This window comes from Megalops cyprinoides, chromosome 16 (genome assembly GCF_013368585.1).
Source record: "Megalops cyprinoides isolate fMegCyp1 chromosome 16, fMegCyp1.pri, whole genome shotgun sequence".
Classification (NCBI taxonomy): Eukaryota; Metazoa; Chordata; class Actinopteri; order Elopiformes; family Megalopidae; genus Megalops; species Megalops cyprinoides.
Window position 1 is genome coordinate 1,591,392 of NC_050598.1, and position 23,921 is coordinate 1,615,312.

The 23,921-nt window shown below is 43.6% G+C and overlaps 2 protein-coding genes across 2 annotated transcripts; both read right to left on the bottom strand.

The window, feature by feature from the left end:
• Nucleotides 1-1,372: 1,372 nt before the first annotated feature.
• On the bottom strand, nucleotides 1,373-4,463 carry LOC118791291 (transcription factor Ovo-like 2). The gene is made up of 2 exons (XM_036548599.1): nucleotides 4,221-4,463; nucleotides 1,373-3,120 (listed from the first exon to the last, which is right to left on the bottom strand). The coding sequence occupies exons 1-2, from the start codon at nucleotides 4,333-4,335 to the stop codon at nucleotides 2,768-2,770; spliced, it is 468 nt and encodes a 155-aa protein (XP_036404492.1). The 5' UTR covers nucleotides 4,336-4,463; the 3' UTR covers nucleotides 1,373-2,767.
• Nucleotides 4,464-5,391: 928 nt separating this feature from the next.
• LOC118791290 (putative transcription factor Ovo-like 1) lies at nucleotides 5,392-11,439 on the bottom strand. The gene is made up of 2 exons (XM_036548597.1): nucleotides 10,890-11,439; nucleotides 5,392-5,934 (listed from the first exon to the last, which is right to left on the bottom strand). Exons 1-2 carry the CDS (start codon nucleotides 10,987-10,989, stop codon nucleotides 5,468-5,470), a joined length of 567 nt encoding a protein of 188 aa, XP_036404490.1. The 5' UTR covers nucleotides 10,990-11,439; the 3' UTR covers nucleotides 5,392-5,467.
• Nucleotides 11,440-23,921: the final 12,482 nt, after the last annotated feature.

Here is a 23,921-nt window from a genome sequence, read left to right on the forward strand (position 1 = left end):
ACTCTCAGTGGTCCAGCCTCGCCAGCCAGGAAACTGTCCTCTATCACCGCTGGCAATCCCCCGGGGAATCCCACTCTGACCTCCTCCAGCCCCCGGTGCCTCGCCAGCTGCGCTCAAAGGTCCTCCAGCTCATCCACAGCTCGGCAGGGGCAGGCCACTTCGGGGTTGCCAAGACCCTGCACCGGCTGCGGGCTCGCTTCTACTGGCCGGGGTGTCAGCTGGACGTTGAACTCCATGTCCACCAGTGCGACTCCTGCACAGCCTGGAAAGGGCCTACCCGGCGCTCCCACGCTCCCCTGCAGCAGTACCGGGGGGGGGCTCCGATGGAGTGTGTGGGAGTGAACATCCTGGGCCCTTTCCCTACCACTGACCGGGGGAACCGTTACGTGCTCGTGGCCATGGACTACTTCACCAAGTGGCCCAAGGCGTATGCGGTTCCAGACCAGAGCGCCGCCACCACCACTGAGCACTTGGTCGACGAGATGTTCTGCCGTTTCAGCGCGCCGGAGGAGCTGCACAGCAACCAGGGGCGGGACGAGGCTGCAGTATTCAGAGAGGTCTGCCAGCAGCTGGGGATTAAGAAGACCTGGACGACGCCACTCCTTCCCCAGACCGACAGGCTGGTGGAGCGATTCAACCGCACCCTGGCTACCCAGCTCACCATCCTCTCCGACCGTCGGCAGCGGGACTGGGACCTCCTCCTGCCCCTGGTCCTGTGGTTGTACCGGACGGCAGTGCATGAGTCCACTCGCTACACCCCTGTGGTCCTCATGTTCGGGCGCGATCTGCGGACCCCCGCGGACCTGGTGTTCGGTCCACCCCCCGAGCCTGAGGTAGAAGGTGTGCCGGCTCCGGGAAGTGCACGAGCTGGCCAGACGGGCTCTCTCCAGTGCCAGGATCCGACAGAAGTGGGCGTACGACTCATGGTGCATGGGGGAGGACTTCGCTGCGGGGGCGCTGGTGTGGGTGTACAGCCCTGAGCGGAAGAAGGGACTCTCCCCCAAGCTCACGAGCCAGTGGGTCGGCCCATGCACAGTGCTGGAGTGGCTCTCTGACATCGTGTACTGGGTGCGGCTGGTCCGGCGGAATCGGGTGGTGGTGCTCCACCGTGACCGGTTTGCGCCCTACCAACCATTGGCTCCATCTGGGTAGGGAGTCAGGGACCGGGAGCCAGCCAGCGACTTCCGTCACGGCGCCAGGGGACACCAAAGGACCTTCGCAGCGGCCTCTGCGTCAGCGGCGACTTCCCCAACACTTCAAATTACTGCTACTCATAAGGAAAGATCAGTGGCATTCCCTTTGTGGTTCTAGATTTCATTTTGAACTTTTTTGAACTGACAAGTTATAATTTCCCAGAAATGTTTACCTTGGAATGAAATCTTTATTTAATAGTCAGGGTTGAACAAGTCTTTTAAGGCATTTTATGACATGCCTCTATGGCAGTACTCTTATCTGTTAAAGAAACAGGTTGTCAATAATTGTAATTTGTTACAATTGAGGCTCATACAGCACCTACAGGTAGCTGACACACAAAGGAATTGAAACAAATGAACACGCATACAAAAAATACATATATTGACCATATGAACCAAACCCATTTGCTGTTGATCAACCCCACAATAATCCTTACACACCACCCTCCATTCCCACCCAACACACCAGAGTAGCAGAATAAGGGCCTTGCAAATGTGGTCCAAGAGTGTGCAGCTGCCTGGCATATCGCACTGTGTTAGATTACACTATTTTGTGATGTCTTTTACTTAGCAGCTGATTACATCACAGAACAGCACATTCTAAATGCTATAGTCATGCACTACAGTACCAGGTATGAATGGCATTCCACAATGCATTATAAACCCGTCTGTATCCATTGCCAAACACAGACATATAGCACAGTGATTGGAGAGTCCTAATTTCGGTCTTGCAGTTCAGAGTCCCTGGCAATTCCAGATACAAAGCTAGAGCACCGAAGGGAGCATACCGCTGTGAGGAGAGCCCCTGCATCATTTAGTGTCATCACACAAACACTACAACCACTTGAAAAGGCCCACAGTTCAGACATCACTCATTATTTACAAAGGTGCATACGTGTGTATAAAATATATATTTTAAAAATAACAGGATAAATTCCCTTCATGGTAAACAGTTCAACTGCCACACCCTGATAAATATTAAACTTTCAAAGCATACATTTGCCTGTATATGTACAATATGCAAGAAATTATAATCTCCAGAATGACTTAAACATGTTTCAAGTTCCCCATTTTTTTCCTGTACAAGATTAGCAACAAAATAAGCACACCAGGTTGCAGATACATGGATTGTGATGCTCATACTTTCAGAGTCAAGCAATAATAGAAAGAAAAGTACAGCTTCCTTCAGTTCTTCCAAAGAATACAATAGTAAGAAAAATATACTCATATCGCAGCATTGGTAAGTAGGATTGATTCATCTGTAGTCCTGTTAAAAATCATTCTACCAGCCTACAACCTGGAAAGAAATCAAATAAGATTGGACCTGCTCCCAAATAGAAACTTGCTCTTTTATCACTAACCGTTTCTTACATGTGTGTCCAGTGTGTGCATTAATTTCAGTTCTTGGTAGACTAGACTGTAAACTTCAGTGTAACATCAAGTACTTAGGAGCTCTGACACCATTCCCCTCTCTCACACAGCCTTAAGGTTGGTGAAAGGACCTATGGCCTTTTCTCCACCACCTCTCCTTTGTCCTATATCTCCTTGATCCCTCTTGACACCCTCCCCCACCCCTATCTGCCTCCCGACTCTGCTGCGTCGTCGCTGTCTGGGCCATTCTGGGAGGGTGGGGAGCTGGGTGAGAATGAGGTGTGGTCAGCTGCCCGGGTGGCTGTGCCCCCCCCAAGCTTGCGGGCACCCTTGCTGCGGAGCAAGGCGCTGTGTGGGTGCTGGGCCTGCAGGTGGCGCAGGAGTGTCTCCTGCGTGGGTGCTGTGTGGCCACACTCCTCACACACGTACAGCTTGCTGCGGCGCTCCTTGTAGGCGTACTGCTGCATGACGCCATGGATCTTCTTCATGTGTGACTCCAGGGAGCAGCGTTGGGTGAAGGCCTTATCACACAGGCTGCACTTGTAGGGGCGGACACCTGCAGGACGGAGCGGGGCCAAGCACACACAGACAAAGACTGAGCTAAAAAATATTCTTTAAAATACATCCTTCATTATGGATGTTTTGTATGGGAAGACCAGTGTACCAGTAGCTTTGGATTCCTAAGTCAGACACTACAGTGGCTAGATTCAGACAGTATCTACTAGATTCAGCTTTTTGTGAATTCCTTTATAGCCATCTTCCAGCTTATGGACATGCGTGACCATTTCCCTGCAGTCCTCAGAGAGCTTTCTGACCTTAGCCATGATCGTGCACGCTGCTGTAGAAGCAGCTCTGAGTTACATCCTTTATTACATTTATCAACATCCTTTATCAATAGGACACCTATAGATGTTTTTGGAAAGGTGCAGAAGGGAGGGCTTTGTGGTCATGTGATAGCACTGAGGGCCCGGGCCAGTTTCTGTAGCTTTCCAGATATGCATGCCTGTCAAACAGACAAGCCAAAACTATGGTCTGGAGCCTGGAGTGTTAATGTCTATGCAGGAATACTTATGTGCTCAAGGACCTGTCTCTGATACTAGTCCATTCTTTATTTTACTGCCTCCCTGTCCTCACGTAATGTGTGAACGCATAATTAGAGACTAGAGAGACTGGCTTAAAAACAATACAATGCAATATCAACACATAAGTAAAGATATTTTGGAATATATCTAAGAATTCTCTTCGATACCATGTAATTTGATGAAAATGATTCGATGTGATTTGATACAACATATTTTAACACTGTATGATTCAACATAACCTTAATATCATTAATCTGCTTTTGAAAAAATGTAGTTAGTTCATATAATTAGCTCATTATATTGCATACAATTAGTTCATTATACGCCATTGAAATGACACTCAATGTTCAAAGAAGACTATGATTGTTCCAAATGCTCTGGTTTCATCAAAACTGCAGCATTCATTTGAGTAAAAAAAGAAATGAATGAATACATCACTGGACAGATCAGTTCTCATATACAACTGCAGCGGAGTTGTGTCATTCCTTTTGTGTCTTTACATCAATACAAATGAGTGCACTCTTACAGCCCCACCCTCCAGGTCAGAGGGTTCACAAAGTGGGGGGTGGCTTACCTGTGTGTGTGCGGACGTGCCTCTTGAGGTCGAAGGTGTCATTAAAGCCTTTGCCACAGAAGTTACAGGGATGCCTCTTGGTCTCATTGTGACACTTGAGGTGGCGATTGAGCATGCGCTGAAACTGGAAGGTCTTTTGACACACCTGGCACACAAACACTCCGGGGACGCCTGGAGCAGCTGGAGTGGGGGCAATGGCAACAGCTGCCCCACTGTGCAGCTCACCTGTTGTCACCTGGAGGACAGAGACGCAACTGTGAATTGCTGCTTAAGCATTCCACATCAATGTTCATCATGATCATCTTTTGTGAGCATTCTTAGACTTTTGGACACTGCTTTCCATACTTATCCCATTTACACATTAATAGTGAGATATACTGGCAAAGGGGAGAGCTTCATGCATTTCTCACAGTTAGAATAATTCCAGAATGAGGTATCCATCATTTTTGGATTTTTGGAGCAGGTTCAAAAATCATGTTAGTATTTGGATTATGCCCATGTTAGGACCCCTCAAATAAATCTCTTACACCAAGCTCTCCTGGATGTTCAACAGTGCACCTCCAAGCTATGCTTAAGCCATTTCCTCCACCGAGGATAACACATGGAACTGTGTGCTGCTAAGTGTAAGATTTTATGAATTGTGAGGGCATCGTGAATTGAGGGCATCGTGTTGCCTGTACATTTACAAATTCATATCTATAAATTCAGTTGATATGAACTGTAATACAATTAGAAATGTAAGTGTTGCTGTCAATGAGGGTATAGGGGTACTGGTCTTTGGCTTGGAGTCCAATGAAGGGGTTGCACATTGCTTTGGGCCAAGGTTGCTGACACCCCATTTAGACATCAGAACAGGAACAGATATGAGAAGAAGGAGGAGACGAGGTGGAGGAGGGATGCAGTGAACAGCTGATATGGAAAGGAAGTAGTGAGTGGGATTTTTATACTTGTGGATGGGACAGGTTTAATTGCATAGGGATACTCCTTTTGAATCTTTGTTTGGAAGTTGAATAAAATGATATATTTTGAAGCTCACTGGGATTTGAAACATTGTATTATGTTACATGTTTGTTATTTAACATTGTACAATGCTAATGACACTGCGAATACTTTGCTAATATTTTTTATATCTTTTATTATCATTGTATCGATCATTACACTGGCTGCATAATACTAACATGTGTTGACACTGGCTGCTTCATGCAATGTGAATGTGCGCTTGTGCATGTGTCCAGGGTAAATGTGCTTCAGTTGGCCGTGCCAGGGCCCCATAGCCAAACATACTTTAGCACCGCAAAGTGAATCTCAGTCAGAAGCAACATTTGTGATGTGTTGGCCACATGTGTCTGCCCTCTCCAGACCGCTTCCACCACTGTTATCCCAGCCATCCTACCCCTCGCTTCTCTCATGCCTCGCTCTGCCACCCTCCCAAAATCTGAATTACACCCCCTGTCACTGCTCCCCTTCTCTGTTGCACTCGCCTTGATCTTGGAGCGGACATAAGTGCTCTCTTTTGCCCTCTGCTGGTTGGTAGTGTGGGGGCTGAGCTGCTCGCCCTGGGCGGTGCTGGAGGGCAGCTCTGCTGTGTGGGCGTGCAGGTGTGGGCTGTGTGCTGGGAGGTGTGTGTGCTTGCTGCGCTCTCCGTGTGTGGGGTGGCATGGTGCCAACTCTGCTGGGCTGGCCTCCTCAGTGTGCAGGGGGAGAGCCATTGAAACTGGGGGGCAACAGAGAACACAGAAACACCACATTAGATACAATGCTGCCCACGCAAGCAGGCCACTTAAATTGAGACAAATATCAGACATTTTCATGCCACTGATATTCTGTAAAAAAAAAAAAACATGGATGCATGCACATGCATCCATGACAGCTACCTCTGCAGAGAGGAAAGCATGAGCAGACATCTCCGACTTCTAGGTTTCAGCTGTAAATGGCACTATTCTACCAGTGTGGGGCACTGTCACCCCAGCAGCAGATTTCAGTACGTTACAGGCCAATGCAGAGAAGATAAGGGCGGGTCTTATAGAGAAAGGAGGGAACATGATCCAGTGTAGCAGGCTGTGTGTGCGTGTGGGCCTGTGGGCGTGTGTGTGAAAGCGTGTGTGCATGTGAGTGATTACGTGTCTGTGTGTGCATGTATTTATACATGTGTGTTTGTACGTTCATGTATGTATGTTTGTGAGTGTGGTAAAGAGAAAGGAGGGAACATGACCCAGTGTAGCAGGCTGTGTGTGCATGTGGGCCTGTGGGTGTGTGTGCGTGTGCGTGTGCGTGTGTGTGTGTGTGTGTGTGTGTGTGTGCATAAAAAGCGTGTGTGTATGTATTTATACATATGTGTGTGTACGTTCATGTATGTATGTTTGTGAGTGTGTCCGTGTGTGCCTGTATGCCCGCAAATGCGCGTGTGTGAATTGTCCTGTGCTGACGTCAATTACTCGAGTTACTACGAGTTCTACCTGTCTGACAAGCTAGGCCAGAGGTACAGATTTGACAACTACACAATTAATCTACACACAACACTTACAGTAAACGGAATACACTTACAAGCAGCAATGCAATTAATACATATTTTCTATTTGTGAGGTTTTATGACACGCCAAATAAAACTTAAATAAATGGCAATCAGAAAATATTAATAACAGCAGCACAAACGTCCAGTAAAAAGTATTGCCCTATAAAATGTAGTCATTTCAGGGGCAAACGACCGAACTTAATCTGTCTATTGAAACTACCAGGAGTCAATTGGATGAATTGCAATGAATCGTGGGTAACTGTGTATGGTTAATAGAGCATGCAGCAACGGGCTGGTTCTGTTCATTGCCTTCATCTTTGACGGTTACTTTCCAACTGAACTGTCCCCACTGTTACTGCGCTACTTCTTGCTTGTTCTTGTGATACCTTTACATTAGTTTGCAAGGAGTCATTTTGAGTTATAGGGGCCATCATGTGCTGTCCGCTCCTCCAATGGTCTCACTGCTGTAGTTTAGCGGGGAACCCATATTCTATTTAGACTCTCTGGACTAAAGCGAAACGAATTGGCTCTGTGCAAAACATACAAATTTAACGGGTTTCTCGCGGTGAAGCTTTAAGTGGCTCTAAGTGGAAGGGGAAAAAACGGGATTGCTTAACACCTAGCATTTCTCTCTTTTTTCTACCTTTATCTTTGTTGTTTACACTCCCCACCCGCATCTGACCCGTGTCCGATAGTCAAACAATGTCATCAGTAGAAGTCGGGGATAAGGGTGAACTCTTTGAAACGTAGGACTTGGGTATTTTCTTCATTGCAGGGAATACAAATCAGCAGGTGCACAAAAGAACTTTTTGCAGAGCAAGAACAATGCAAGATAGATCAGGTTAATTAAAAGACATGGACTAACGCACGGTTGTAAAGCTTTAGTGCAGCATAAAGCTTTTGTGTTTTTATCGCAAACCAGTGTCCTAATGTAAATTTGAAAGTCAAGAAATTAATTTACAGTAGGAATTACTTATAAAATGTAGAACAATAAACTTTTGACAGCATAAATAGCATATGGCCTGTATTGCGCATATTTTTTCCAACTGGGATTATCATTCAGAAACAATAAGAACATTTCCGCGAACCCGCTTTCGCCTTCTAAATTACGACTGCCGAGCTGCGTTTAGCCTAAATTATATGGAAACAAGTATATCTTTTACATTTTAAACATTCTAAGGTATTTTATTGTCATAAGCGTAAATTTCATGAATAACAAAGTACACAGGCAGAATCCACAAACATTTCATGTGGTTGTTTGATCCCAGTCGTTTTGATGCCAGAAGTTAAGCGTCTTTTAACTTACCCTTATATTCCATGCACTTTTCTGCACGTTTTTTTTTTTTTAAATCAAAATCGAATTGAATTATTTTCTTAACTAACCAAATGTTCGTTATATGATAGGTCTATATATTTCAATAATAATAATTTAATAATAAATCATTTTAAATTAAAATAATATTATTATTAATAATAAACTGGTGGTGTAGGCTAAGTAATTGTGTTTTTAACCATAATTGCAATAACATAATGGCATTACATATGACAACTTTTGAGTGGAAGAATAATAAATTATATTCAAAAACGAACTGGTATTTGCCAAGTAGCCTAAAGTCTTTGCATTTAACGGTGGGCTACAATCTTTTTGTATTTTACACTTTATAATAGGCTATTCCGCACAAAGTATCCTATAAACCGTAACTGCTGTATGTTTTCTCCATCGTGGCTGCAACTTGACGTTTGGCTTTCTTATACTGGCCCATTGTTAACCTTTGCATTTTCAATGGGCTGTTGCCACCCGTTGCAAGATGACGTCATATTCAGGCCCCCTCCTAAGTGCTGATATAGTTGAGCGCTTCAGCTCATTTTCTTTATAAGTTTGAATGTAGGGACCGAAAAGGACAAAGCAAACTAAAGGATTATGTGCGGGAGGGCGATTGAGAAATCATAAATAAACGGTGAAAAGACAACACATGGGAGAGCAGAAAACGTATGAGCGAATGGGCGGTCCATGTTTGTCAAGGGTGTACCGAGGCAAGGTGGCCGAAGCAGCGTAGTCCGTTATTTCCTTCACCGCACTAAACATTAACTCACCCTGAAGCCACTAGCGCGCGCACACAGATAAAAACGTGAACACACACACACACACACGCCCTCTGATGATGGACCTCATGGATGGATCGCGTTCAGTTCTAACATAGACTACTAAAGAGACAGGTTGAGACAGACTACTTATCAATAGCAAATGTGTCATTCTCGTCTCATTCAAATTGCTCGCTGTACTTCAATAGCAAGCTGAGAAAAGTATGTATTGTCTACAGAAGTGGACACCCCGGCTTCGGAAAGTAAAAGTCCTGCCACGTATTTGTTCCACCCGTGCACTACACCAGCTGAATTTAATTAGCACAACTCTCCAGCCAGGTAGAGGAGCTAATTAGTGAAATCACCTTGTTTAGTGAATGGCTACAACAAATACATGGTGGGACTTTTACTTTCTGCAGCCGGGGTGTCCACCTGATTGTATATTGAAAATTGAACCAGCCTAATATACTAACGTAAGTAGTATGAAAGCAATTTTATTGTGAGCAAGCAGCAACGGTCAACTTTACAACACTGCATGAAAGTTCTGTGCAATTAACATACCTATAGCGGCAACAAGTAGAGCAAGCGCAACTGGTAGACTTACATACCACGATGAACCATGACACTGCAGTGATTGACAGACTCACAACTGTCTGTGAAACACTGAGCCAACTGAGTCAACCCTTTGCTAACTTCAACTGCGATACTGTCCGCGTTCCGTTGTGGACTATCCATAACATCTGTAAACATGTTCGCCATTCATACCAGACTGATCCTACACCAGAATCTTGTTTTTCAAACATTCATCTGATGTACTGCATAGTATTGCAGTTTACCGCAATAGTGTATTCATTTACCTACCCAAAATCTTAACAAGGCTTTCAGACATTTTAAACGCAAGTTGAGAGAGTTTGAAAGTTATTCAGGTTATTCATTAAATATCTCCTATAAAACGCGCCCTCCTGGCAGTGGAACACAACTTTCAACTGACGTTATAACGTTATAACCAACTGTGACGCCTTAACGCTACCATCTGATTACCGGGAAATTTCAAGTTCACATCTTTTTCGAGGCGTCTGCTGGACCACATTCTGCCGGAGTAATTAAAAAGGACCCACAACACCTTACAGACAAATGAAATCAAGACGGTATGCGGATGCAGAAACCGTTGCATTGTCGTTTAATAAAGATTTAACCCAAGTAACTATAAACTAAACTAATTGTAGCACTTGTTGATATCTGTTTTAAGTATCATAGCTAAGTGCGTTCTGGGCTTGGATGAAAATGGTCAATGATTACAGTAGAGTAGATCTGGGGAAGTGTAGCGTGGATAAGGGGTGGGGGTCTTTGGGCAATCCAAGCATTCCGTTAGGTGAGCTTTCCGACTTCAAAGCGTTTGACTTTTTCGACTCTGGAACGCTACATGAACGGCACTTCTCGGGAAATGTTTATTTTCTCAGTTTTTGATTGACTTGTCATAGCTTAGTCGTTTCAATGCTACGTCGTCAGCTAAAAAGAAATACTTTATATTGAGCAACTTCATTTTGCTTTCAACGTCAGTGGGCCTCGTACTAACTTTCGTTGTCTTATCTAGCCGAAGTAAATGCACGAACAACCTTAATGCGAAACTGTTGTGCGTGCGGTGTTGCAACCGAGTCTAGCGCTATAAGGAAGCCAGGCGCGTTTGAAGGTCAAAATAAGGTGCTGTAACGGCTTCCCTTGCAATTGCCTTCTGTGAGACACCAACACACGAAAGTCGTCTAAGCAGAAATCACCTGGAGTCATTAATTGTTACAATGTCTAATTTCAGATAAGCAGAGCAGCAAAAGCAAGGGCATAGACTTGTTTAGGGGGCTGTTAGTGCCTATTTGGCAAACTATCGGTGTTTACTATTCTTTGAATATTCTTTGGACGATACAAAAAAGTTATAGTGACTAAAAACACCCGACGTCTTGTGCAACACAATAAATAATCGTGGGTGACGTTATTGGTTATTATATTGTCCACCGTTACTTCTCACCGTTAAGAGCAGCTGTTGCTGTACAGTTAAAAAAAGTTACCATTTAACATCTCACCTGGTATATATATGTCTCCACGTTCATGATCTGGGACTTCGCTCCAGTTCCGCTTGCCGGGCGAAACACTCGACTTTTTCACTAGGAAGGCTCGAGGCATGGTTTATTTCTTTGAAGTCCCTCTCCGCTATTCTCCCTTATTTGCCCAACCTCCTCCCCGTGTTCCCAATTAACAAATTAAAAAAGTGTTAAAAAGGAGTTATTCTTCTAAATACAACAGCTGGCTTCAGGGTCTCACTCAGTGCAACGGGATCAGAAACGAGGTCAAGGTTTCTCGCTTTCATGCACGCCTTCCACTTTTCTCGTTTTCCTTTTCCCTCCACAGACTTCAAGGCTGCGATCTCTCCTTCTCTAGTCCTCTGCCAGTATTTATTCTCTTTCTTCAGTGTCTCCCCTTTCTCCTTCTCGGTTCGATAAACTGGAGTGCCTCGGCTCAGGTAAAAAGCAGGCTACGTTCCGGTGGTTCTCAACAGGTATGTTTAGCTAGTAACGGAGCAATCGGAGAGCTGCCAGTTAAATATACGGACACACACAGCGCAACATGACAAATTCAAAGGTTGGTCTAAGCACAGGTACACATTTGAGCAGGAAACAGGTAAAACCACGCATGCGTCTGGAAATAACGGTGACAACAAACCCGATCAAGGCGAGTCTTTACGTTCTACCTGTTCGACCGGTTTTTTTCTTCACCATTCCGCTTCAAGGTAGTAACAGAGAGAGAGAGGAAAGAGGTAGATGTAGACGGAGAGGGAGGTGAGTGAAAGCGGCAGATCGGGTGGTGAAAACGAGAAATTTTTAAGACGAAATGGCTAGAAGTTGTTACAGGTAACTGGTTGGGTAGCTCCATCAGACAGGCACCCTTCATTCTTGGTTTAATATAAAGGCGTGTTTCCTCGAGCCGAAACGGTGGGGGAACGTAGAGGAGGGTTACACAATGCACGTCATAACTGATACACATTCTCGGCTACAGACACACAGATAAGTCATGTCAAAGACAGACAAGCAAACTCAGTGTCACAGTTGTCTTTGGTAATGCATTCACATGTAGTTTTATTTTTGTAATAAGTTTCGGAACATTTCTTGATTTGGGAGAACTCATGTGATCATAGCAAAAGGTCGCTGGATTTTTGATCAGGGTGTGTATGTCTGTGCGCATTATGTATGCCAAAGTGAATCATCTCAGTTAGTGGGTTATACAGTACGGCTGTTATCCAAACATGAGAAACACAATACAGTTTCCATTATAAACTCATCCAAACAAAGACAAATTAAGAGTGATGTAAAATTAGATTTTTTTTTTTTTTGCCAAGATATTCCTTAACAATCCATTACATTGAGATGCCCAGCAAACATGAAAGGCAGCAATTTGATAAACCATACACCTTCACACATGAGTGGCTTTGTGATATAATACCTGATGTGCCCAAAGGGGAAAATGATGGGCCTGTCCATTGTAACACTGCAGAACGAATAATGAAGATGTCATGTCATAATCAGATTCGGATATAGATTCAGATCCTGACTACACTGGGTTTACATACAGTTTGCTGCAGTGAGTGAAGAATCTTTGCTTTTTGTTCCATTTAGCTAATTGCATGTACATCTTTGTCATTTGGCAGGTGCCTTTATAAATGTGACAACTAATTTTTACAGAGTTGTATTGTATTGAATAATGTTTCCCAAAGCACAGCACAGCATGCACAGGTGACGGTAGAGCACTGATTTATCCAACTGTGCACTTCGGGGGGATCTGAGCTGGAGACACATAGCTAATTAGTATTAAACACATTTCAAACAAACAGAGCAACGCTTGAAATTTAATGTTGGATTTCATTATTGCCAACTTCACTGGAATTAAAGAATTCCAGTGTGAATTTTACACTAAATTATGCAGGTAGACAGTAGTTTAAACATTTCAGCCTTGTGTCTGATTCCTCCTTAGTTTTCAAGCCAGCTTCTATGTGGACAACAGGAAATTGACCTGGGGGGGACACTCCCCATACCTTGGCAGAATGAAGCCAGTCGCATGCTACAGACAGTCGTTGGTCGGTGAATGAAACCGCTCAACCCCGGGTTTGACCTGTAGGACTCATGCATTGTGGATAAACACCTTAGTTGACTTAGCCACTTATCTTTTTGATTTTTTCATTTTATGCTCACTTTTCTGTTAACCCTACAATGCTTAACTACTAAAAGTTGGGCAAAAAGGAGGAAATATATAAACAAATAAAAATAATAACACTTACTACTGCTATTAATAATACTAGTGATAATTAATTGTGCTTGTTTTCTTGAGTGAGCGAGTGTATGGAGGGTTGCTCTCTCCTCAGTCTGGAGCTTTATTTCTCCTTCACTGCTGGTTCCTCTTCAGAATCACCAGCAGTATCACGTGTGTCTGTATGGTAAGGGTGGAGGAGAGACAGGGAGAGGTGGGAGGCCAATATACTAGGTCACATACCGTATATGTCATGATTAGAGGAGAAATGCTATGTAACGGACTACTGTTCTGACCTTACTGACCCGTAGTGATTTTTAGTTACTTAATTCATAATTATTGCATGTTTGTTGATTGAATGTCTTCTATCTCATAGCTATTGGCTGTTGGTAGCAGCAAGGATCTGGGATATTGTTGTAGTTCAAATGGATGATAAGGTTCTGATGGTAGATTCTTTGGGAAAACAGCCATGTTGTGAGTTATAATGCCAAGCCATGCTGCTCCTGAAGGAGAGTGATTGGTTAGTACATTCTCAGGCTTCCAATCAGCAGCTCCTCATGTTTGTGAAGACCTTTCAGTGGAGGGCAGAGTTGAAAGGTTGGGTTTTATGTCCTGTTTTTATCAGATATATTTTATAATGCTCAAATCCCTTCAAAATTATGATGCTTAGTTCACATGGTCAAAAAAGCAAAGTTGGTTGGTCTGTTCAGTTGTCCTAATTCAAATTTACAGAGTGAGATTATTTTGGAGGGAGAATTCTATGCAGATCACAGGTCACACTTAAAAACCTCCTCTGTCTCTTGACTAGCTGGAGTGCAGCATGGTGCGTTGGATTGTTGACTTTCCAGCATGTCAGTTCATAGCAAGATATGACTGCAGCTTGGGGAACACATCCAGCTACAAAGGAGTTATCCCACTGAATATCAGAGAACTCTAGCGCTACACAGAGTCCTCAACAACAGCTACCACTTATTTCAGAAAATGAATTCAGCAATTCCGTTTTAAAGTATGCAAACAGTAAGGCCTTCAGTCAGTGCAGTGATCTCTGACATTTGTGTGTAGTAGGTGAGGTGACTGTTGTATGGTTACATTATGTTCATTGTGCAGGACTGTAATTTGTGTCTGACAAAAACAACTGAAAAAAGGCCTTTTGCTCAGGTGTGACCTGGTCTTCAAAAGGATGGGGAGGTCCAACAACAGCTGAGCAGGAGCGCTGCTCCACCCTCACCTCGAACACACATTTCCTTCGGTAGCTTGCTGGCTCTCTCTGAAGTGCTGTCATACATACAAACCTTATTATTCAGAGTGAGCTGACCAGTTTAGGCCACCCATGGGGAAAGTCCCAGGTAACTGATTAAGTAACAGAACAGCATAAAAATTTGGTTCTATTGATCTTACATGTTGTGTTCCATTTATACAATGCATGCAAACTAACAGGACAAAATGGACTCCTTCCTAACCACAACATACGCAACAAAAAGATGGAAACAATTGTTTGATTTTGCATTTGTCCAATGTGGGCAATAGAGGGGTTTAAAAGGGGGAGAGAGACAGATGTGGACGATAGAGGGATTAACCAAATTAATGAGATGAAGGAGAAGAAAGAGAGACAGAGGGGTTATCAGGTAGAGTGCCATGGAATGAGGGATTGTGGGAAGCTGTGGGGAGCAGTGGGCGTGTAGCAGAGCAGAATGAGCACTATGTTGCCCGGGCTGTCAGAGCGGTTGGGGCAGAATGACTATGCCTCCCTCCTTCTCATTCCCCTTCTCCCTCTCTTGCTGGTGCCAGCATCACTCTCTCTCCCTATCTGTCTCTTTCTCTGTGTCTCCCTCTCTTGCTCTGTGTTCCACATCATGTGTCTCTGTCATACTATGCTCACGCTTTGAGGAGGAGACAAACTGACAGAGACACAGAAGGAGGGAATGGTTGAAAGCAGGACAAGAGGATGTGGTGGCGGGAGATGAGGGTAGGGGTGGGGTGGAGTATGGGGCAAGCTGAACCTGACTGACGATCTCTTTATCTCTTTCTCCCTTTCTCTCTCTTTCTCCCTCTCTCTCTCTCTCCCTCTCACTCACTCTCTCCCTCCCTGTCAATCCCTCTCTTCTTTCACACGTTTCTCTTTCCCTCCCTTCCTCCTTCTCTCTCCCTCTCTCTCCCCCTCCCCTCTCTCCTCTTCCTCCATCTTTCTCTCTCTCTTTCCCCCTCTCTCCCTCTCTCTCTCCTTCCACCCATCTCTCTGCTATGAAGGTGGGACATGATGTGTTCCTTCCATCCATGCATGGCAGCTCTCTCCCCTTGAGAAAGCCTGAAGTGTGGAGTTCAGAGTTCATCATATGCAGCTCACACTTAATGTATTTTACTCCTCATCTCTGCAGAGTTTCCCAAGCACTGGCAAAATGTTTGTCCATCTTGTTTATGACTAACATTTATTATTGTTCTTTTATAGACAATACAGAATAATATGCACTTCAAAATCAGCCACATCTTTCCTTCCTCCAACTCAAACTACTTCAGGACAGCACTTGAAAGACCTCTATCAACCCGCTGAAAAATGATCATGTTGTCTCTTGTCTGTGAAGAGATATTCTCTGTTTTGGGTTTACCAGCACCACCCAAGGGTCAGGGAACAACCCCCCCCCCCCCATCTCCTTCTATCTCTCTCTTTCTCTCTTCTGGTGGAATTTGAACAATGTTTCATCCTTTGTTTTCTTTTCAAAAGAGATGGCAGTGCACACAGTCTCAACAATTATCCATTCCTGTTTTTCTTGTTGCACTAATCACCACATGACGTAAAGGAACTGGGCTTATAGCGCGGGCCCTTGATATTTTTGGAGTTTACTTTTCGTTTCTTTCTCTTGTAAGCCTGCCCAGGCTTCCCGGAATATATTCTGAACTTTCAGCTCAATGAATGGCTTCGCAGTGAACTCATCAACCTCTGTGTGTACATCAAATGTACAACAATTTAATTAATGACACTCTTTTCCTGATTCCAGTGTCTATGTTGGCCCTGCTGCCATGTGCCAGTGCTTTTCACAGAAGTCTTGATGTGTTGGTTTAGTGTTGATTGTTGTCTTGATTTGTCTGACCAGGCATCAGGAGACACTTATGTTAGGAGGATGACCCTGGGGCTTCTTGGATTGGGTTCATCCTTGCAGGAGGCTTGCTCTGTGGTTGGTTTTTCTGTCGCAGTGGACCCCTCTCTGTTGCTATTGGCTGCTCTAACTGGGTGTCCTGGGGGGCAATCACAGTCAATCCTAGGGCCTGGAGACTCATTGTCAGTCAATCCTTGCATCATGTGTGAGCTAACTGTTGTTTACTCTGGCACTGGTGGTTGTCAGCAGGATCAGGGCTGGCTTTAGTGGCTTCACCGTGCAGAATGTATCAGAGGGATTTATGGGAATGTACAGTTCAGGGAGTGGTTCCTGGATTTTCATTTCTCCATGCAAGTTTGCAGCATACAGAATCTTCCTCTGAATCTCGAAGCCCTCATTTTGGGAGTTGATAAAGACCTCCAAAATGGACTCCCACCCAAGCATTTGGGGATCCTCCAATTCACAGTCATTGAAGAGAAGTGGCTCAAATTAGCTCTGAAATGCTGAATGTAGCAAAGGGCGAGAGCAGTCACCCCACCTGGGCTTGAACCCAGGTCTATGGGGTACCAAACCAGCAACTTGACCGCAACGCCAAAGAGCTAGGCTCATTGGAATAGCAGTCAGAGCACATACTCAACTGTAGTGACAGCACTCTGTCACACTGCCCTCCCCTTCGGGAAGTGTGCCCGTGCGCTTCACGCACCAAGGCGTCCCTCGTGTCCCTTCTCCCATCCCAGGATGCCCCACTCACTGGTGCTTCACCCATCTCTGGGGTCCCTCATACCAGGGTCAACCTAACCTGGGGGTCCCTCGTACGTCTCACACACTGGGCACGCCTCCGATGGCCTCACGGCAAGCCATCCCCCTTCTAACATCATATGTAGTGAAGGGCGAGAGCAGTCACGCCACCCGGCCTCAAACCCGGGTCTACGGGGTACCAAACTGCAGCTTTGACCGCAACGCCAAAGAGCCAGGCTCGTTGGTATGGCAGTCAGAGCACATATTCAACAGTAGTGACAGCAGTCTGTCACACTGAAGTACACAGCAGTGTGAGTGTGGTGTAGTGGTAAGGAATAGGGCTTGTAACCGAAAGGTTGTACCCTTGGGAAAGGTACTTAACCGAAAATTACCTCAGTAAATATCCAGCTGTATAAATGGATAAAATTGTAATCTATGTAAGTCACTCTGGATAACAATGTCTGCTAAATGAAAATAATGTGAATGTAATATAAATAGCTCCCAAAGAAAGGGGGAACCAATGACAACCCAGAAACTACTGCCAACATCCCCCAGGCCACCATGGCTGTGAGAGACCAGTCAGCCAAACAGGCAGTGGCAAGAAGCCTGCTGCAAATCACCACTAAACCAAGAGGGGGTACTACCATCTCAGCCCCCACCCACAAGGACGGAATGAGAAAACCAATGTATTTACAATTATAAAGCATCAGTTACCTTGACTTTTTTCTAATCTGCATTATTTTTATTATTTATTTAATACAGTGCTTAGTATGGTATTGACTATTACATTACATTACATAGTGTCATTTAGCAAATACTTTTATCCACAGTGACTTAGAATTTTATCCATTTATCCTGAGATAATTGTCAGTTGGGTACCTTGTTCACTGTCAGATTCACCTCTCCTTTTCAGCAGCCAAATCCACCATCTGTGGATTGGCTCTACCGCGTGGCTATATGGCAGCTTCTGCCATATGCTTCTGCCCCATCTCACCCTCTTCCTGCTTATTTTGCTCTTGTCTGTTATTAGGGCATTAAAATTAATAGAATTGTTAATTTACAAAGCAATGTAAGGGAAGGAAGATATGGAGGGGCCAAAGGTGAAAAAGTTAGGAACTAGAAAGGGTGATGAGTGAAGTACAACTAACACATTTTTTGTAGTTTTTATATAATCAGCATTGAATGTTTGTTGACATTTGTGATCATGCTTTGACAATAAAGCTACTTGAATGAGAGAGAGACAAGGAAGAAGGGGGAAAGGGAGAGATAGTAAGAGAGTGAGAGAGCAGGAGGGAAAGGAGAGGAAGGGAGATTGAGGGAAAGAGAGCGTGGGAGAGAGGAAAAGAGACAGAGGGAAAGAGGGAAATTGGGAGACAGAAGTAAGAAGTATGATTGGAGAGGCCACAGAAGGAAGAGAAAGTGATTGGTAAAGTTCTCATGAAGAGATTGTCCAATGGCTGAAGGCATTCTTGGCAAGCTGAAAAACAAGTCCATCCAAGCTTTATAGATGCAAACTGAAATCTTACAAAAGAACAACTATTAGCATAGTCACGTGTAGCAGCAGTACCTTGAACCATAAATTCCTGTGGAGCAGCCACTATACATAGAGGGAGTGGAACCGAAGGATAAAAACCCACGTGCACTGACTTGCTGTCTAAGGCAGCACTCAGCACTTTCAATGTGTCAGCAGAGCCCCTTTCTGCAGCTCCTCTATATCCAGCATACACTCACAGTTAAAATATGAGTATATTACCAATCAATAGTGTTGTCAGAGGAAAGAAATCAATACTGTAAATAGAATTTTGTCTCTTGCAAAAGGAGGGAGCTAGAAACAAATTGCAGCTTCTGTCACCTAGTGGACAAAATCAACTATGGCAGCATAAAAGGCAAAGCCAGTCGTCTATACAGGACAGAACAGGGCAATTCACCGCATAGCATGGCAGCATGGCAAGTGTAAGTCCCTTCACTTAGGGACACTACCTCAGAACATGACTGGACAATACACAATATCTTTATTGTATATTTAATTCAATTAATGCTGTCCTTTCTATTAAAAAAACACACCATTTGTTGACCATGAGGGTATACTGGATTTATCCACATAGTTAAAATTAGCTCAGTTTATGCAACCTACTTAACCAGAAATGTTAGAACCATGAAGCTACACATAACCCACATCCAGTCCAGCCACTAAACTGGCTGTGTGCGACTGTGTCAGATGACTACGCTCATTTCGCTTCAGCAGTCCTGTGCGAGTGCTGTTTGGAATTAGAGGAGCCTAACGCACAACTGAAAATTCTGAAAACAGGGTTGCAGAAGAGGGGAAAGCATAAAAACTGTTTCTTCTCAGCTATCTTGAGTGATTTCCCCCCACCTCTCATTTAGGCAGTGGACAATGACAGTCTGTCATTTCCCACATGAGCCTTTCTCAGCGGTTATTGTCCTCCACCCCACAGGGTTAAAATATGAGTGAGAGAAAGAAAGGGAGAAGCAGCAGAGCAAGATATTAGGTAAGTGGGGTAGAGACATGATGAGGATATAATATTGGAACACAACAGTGCATACAGTCAACCAATCAATCAAGTTTTTTTTTTGTTATAGTGCCTTTTTACGATCAAGATTGTCACAACGGGCTGTATATTTTCTAGAGGGAATAAAAAACCCAGAAAGCCCAGGCTAATTGGGGAAAAAATGGAAAATTATTCCCTGACCCTTGGAAAAGACAGTTAAGAGACTCCTGATAAATAATAATAGAAAAGATAGCATCGGTGTAATACAGTACATCAGTTCATCACACATCATAAAAATAGCTCCATTCTATAGCCAGTGATATGGACAGGGGTTGGAAATATTGCCCTCAGGCAGGTTATAAGTGGGGACCCTCTGTCTGAGAGTGGATGGTGCAGCAATGGCCCAGATATCGTATACATCATGGCCAGTCAACATTGCTGCTAGTGGTGCTATAGACACTGTTATTGCTCAGAGGGGGGAGAAACAGAGGAGGAGAGAGGACAGGAAAGAGAGAGAGGAAGAGAAAGTAGTGGTTATAATGGGATGACCAGTGAATTTTAGTGCAGTTATGAAATTATGAGGCAGTGCGACATTAGGTAGACTCAGCAGAGATAAACTATGACAGCATACAAAGGGGTGGTAAGCAGAATGGTTAGGACCCATGGTCACAGAGGTGGTGCGAGACTGCCCTGTCCCATTTAGAGCAGGAACCAGACAGGAACAGTCCAACTGGAAATGAAGCAACAGCAAAGACAGTTCATAGCAGCTAAAGTTTTCTATAGCCACAGGCCACCCCCATCCTCAATACCCAAATGACACTATAGAGAATGAGAAGTTGACGTCACGCCGTGTTGAATTTTGTTTACGTGCCATCTTGTGAGGATCCCGCTGCCTTTCTGTTCGTGAGTGGGAGGCTGTGTTTTGATTTTCTGTCATGATTCTGAAAAACGTCGCCGTGGTAGGTCAGAGCTGCTGCAGCAAGAACTGCTATAGTAGGTCACACCATCGTTCAGGGAGAAAACTGGACAATGGAATACGTTTTTTCGACTTTCCTACATGGAAAAAACACGAAGGGCAGCAGGTTAAGGAGGTGACAAGAAGATGCCGGATGGCAAGGGTAGCTGCTGTAAGAAGGTCCACGACAAAGTGTAAACTCAGTCCAAAAACGAGATAATTTACAATGTCAGAGTATGTGAGTGGAGGTAGTGCATCGGGGTCTGTAATCCACTCTTGGGCTGCCAAGTCATATGGATCTATGTTATTTATCGTTGTTAGTTTGTCCAAATACCGTTGCTTGGCATTGCGATTTAATTTCTCCCGGTAGGGTCCATTTTCTTTCTCTTTCCCCTTCTCCATCTCTTCCCTTCTCCATCAGATTTCAATGATTTAAACAACTTTTTTGTTTTTAGCCAAACAAAACAAAAGGTATGCAGGTAACCACCGTAGCAGGCACAGGTAAACAGAGTGCATTCCTCACAAGATGGCACCCCTGTCCCAACATGCAACGCGGCGTGATGTATATTCACATTCTCTATAAGGTTTACTGTGAAGGTAAGTCTGCAGTGTAGTGTTAAAAACAGAGGTTGTACCTGATTCCCAAACGTTAGGTAGGCTTTTCCATAACAGCAGAGCTCTGTGTTATGGAAAGGCTCTACTACCAAATTTATTTATTTCAACTTTTGGAACAACCAGGATGCCAGCATCTTGGGAATGAAGTAATCTGGGCAGGTTATAGGGAATTAACAAATCTTGCAGGTAAATGGGTGCAACTCCATTTAAAAGTTATAAGAAAAGACAGTACTTTGAAATCAATCCAATATTTAACAGATAACCAGTGAAGTGATGCTACAACTGGAGCAATATGGGCACATTTTTTGTCAGGATTGAAGTGGCAGTAAGGTCATCACAGAACACTAACACTCCCTTCTGGTTTAGGTTCAGTCATTCAATTCACTGAAGTGATTCAATCATACGAGTTAATAACTGTATTTTCAGATCACCAGAAACAAAAACAGAAACATTTGCTCTAATTAATATCAACTGTCTGTAGCATGTATCTTGTTTTAGCATAACACCCATTCTCAATATTAAAGCTGTAAGAAGTATAATTTTAACGGTTTAAAATCAGTTTTTTCAATGGGTGTACTTTTATTATTGTCCACCAGATGTCATCAAAACAAAAATTATATATGAGAACTCCTTTGTTCGTTTTGTTCGACATTATCAACATTCTACTGTGATAGAATTGAATTGAATTTCTCATTCTGACATCATCAGTGTTCTTCTGTGACATCGCCCCAATTGTAATAAAAATTTAATCACCATTCTGTCTGCTGTCTGTGATGTCTGTATTACTTTTACATGTCACACACTCCACTTCAGCTTAGAAAAGTGCGTACAAGAAGGTTAAGCTTACAGGAGAGAAAATATTAAGTCATAAATGTCACCCTCTGATGGCAGGAGTTACATTACATAACATGGCATATTAGTTAGGTGACATAGTAAGTGCAACAGGAAGTTTAAAGATATATCAAATGTGTTTGAGGATATAGTATGAATGTTCTTCCTTGTAATGGAGTCAAGTCCAGATGAGTAAGCTCATGTAAAACTTGTTGTGGTACAAAAAGCCACAGTAAAATGTCAAAAAAAGCCAAAATTTCCCATAACCTTTGGTAGTGGACAATGCAGAGGCCAAGGGGATTGCCAATTCAAGGGCATAGGTTTGCATATGGATGGTAGGGACATGTCCCTACCAATATTTGAGCGAACTCGTTCGCATTAGATAATTCCAATGTGCCCTCGGTTGTGTCCCTACTAATGTTGAGACCAAACCTACGCCCTTGGGCCAATTTATCAGCAAAATCAGTGGCAATAACAGACTGACATTGCTAGACATAGCAGTTCAAACTGCGAAAGTAGAAAGACTTTTCTGTAAAGAAATATATGAATAAAATTTATTTTAAGATTCAGGCAATTTTCCACAGCTTTACTAGTACAGCTGGATTTTAACTACTTACTTTTCTGAGACTTTCCAGGGTTAAAAAAAAATTAAGGGACTATGGGGACACTGTCAAATGTTCACATATCCCTTCCTGTATCACTACATGTTTTCAGCTGATGTGATGTAACTTGAATTCATTTTACTACTGATCCAGCCAGCACAGTGGGCTTAAATCAGCAAGATTTTGTTGGTGAAGATTTTGTTTCAGTGGTGTCTCAAACTTTGTTTGATGACAGTGTCACAGACGTATAATTTTGGGAATTAACGACATGAATATAGTCCTTTATTTTTGTGTCATCATATGATCTGTCATTCAAATAAAAGACTTCTAGTGGCTGGCATGTTGTCACTGTATGCCGCAGCAGTGTGGTATAGTGTAAGGAGCAGGGCTTGTGACTGAAAGGTAGCTGGTTTGATTCCCTGCTGGGTCACTGCTGCTGTACTGTTGGACAAGGCACATAATCCACAATTGCCTCAGTAAATATCCAGCTGCATAAATGGATAACATGTAAAGTTGTAACCCAGTAGTTGCTCTGGATAAGAGCATCTGCTAATTGACAATAATGTAATGTAATGTATGCACAGTGCTGTCTGTGGAGCCATTCTTTGGAGGTCTACAAGGCACACAGGGGACATCAAGCACAGGGTCACAGCAGCCCTCCCCTCCACGCTTTGAGTGGTACAATGGCGTCCACAGGGGTGATCAATAAACTGGCTCTGACTCTTAACACTGAGGAGTGCATAAACTAAACAGGATAGAACCCTACGATGACTGTCCCTTATACAACTGTCTCCCACCTGGGTGCAGAACTGCAAAGCAGGAATGCGCAGGGAAACCTACCTGGCACCATGTCACTGGGAAGGAGGGTGAAGAGGGGGAAGCTGCCAAACCTCTCATGATTGAAATTTCTCAGACTTGCTGAGTGGCCTACTTCAAATCACCAGTTTAACCTCATTCTAATTAGCATTCTAATTACATTCTATTATTGCGATTATGATCACACTTTAGCTACATTTACAGAAACAATGAGCTGACTGCACACCATGGGGACTTGGAAGTCTGATGAAAACATCTATAATGTGATTAGTGTCATTTTATGAAGGAGGTTCCCTGGATTTGGTTCTCATTTTATCTGTGCTAAGCTTTTTGTGAAAATCTGTACTTTTAGTCTAAACTTCATTTTATTGGGTCATTCCATTAAACAAGCTTTCCTTTTAAATTAGTTTTATTAATGGATAAACGTGGTTTTTGATATAGAAAGTGCAGTTTTAAGAAATGTAGCAGTTTATTTGGCAAATATTGCACTTTAATTTGTAGTTTGCCCAGCAGCGAAGTGGTTAAACGCTAAATACTCTCCAGAACGAGAGCCTCATGAACAGAGAAGAGTGACATGTTTGTGAGCAAAGATGTTTACTCTCAGGCTTCATTAAGGGAGATTAAATAAAATGGTAGGTTCCCAATAATTTTCAGACCT

What these genes read in the sequence shown, in the direction of transcription:
- LOC118791291 (XM_036548599.1), bottom strand. Translation starts at nt 4,335, where the DNA reads ATGCTCAATCGCCACCTCAAGTGTCACAATGAGACCAAGAGGCATCCC. An exon ending in GCACGTCCGCACACACACAG is followed by an intron (nt 3,121 to 4,220) that starts GTAAGCCACCCC and finishes TCCGTCCTGCAG; the next exon opens with GTGTCCGCCCCTACAAGTGC.
- LOC118791290 (XM_036548597.1), bottom strand. Translation starts at nt 10,989, where the DNA reads ATGCCTCGAGCCTTCCTAGTGAAAAAGTCGAGTGTTTCGCCCGGCAAG. An exon ending in TGGAGACATATATATACCAG is followed by an intron (nt 5,935 to 10,889) that starts GTGAGATGTTAA and finishes GTTGCCCCCCAG; the next exon opens with TTTCAATGGCTCTCCCCCTG.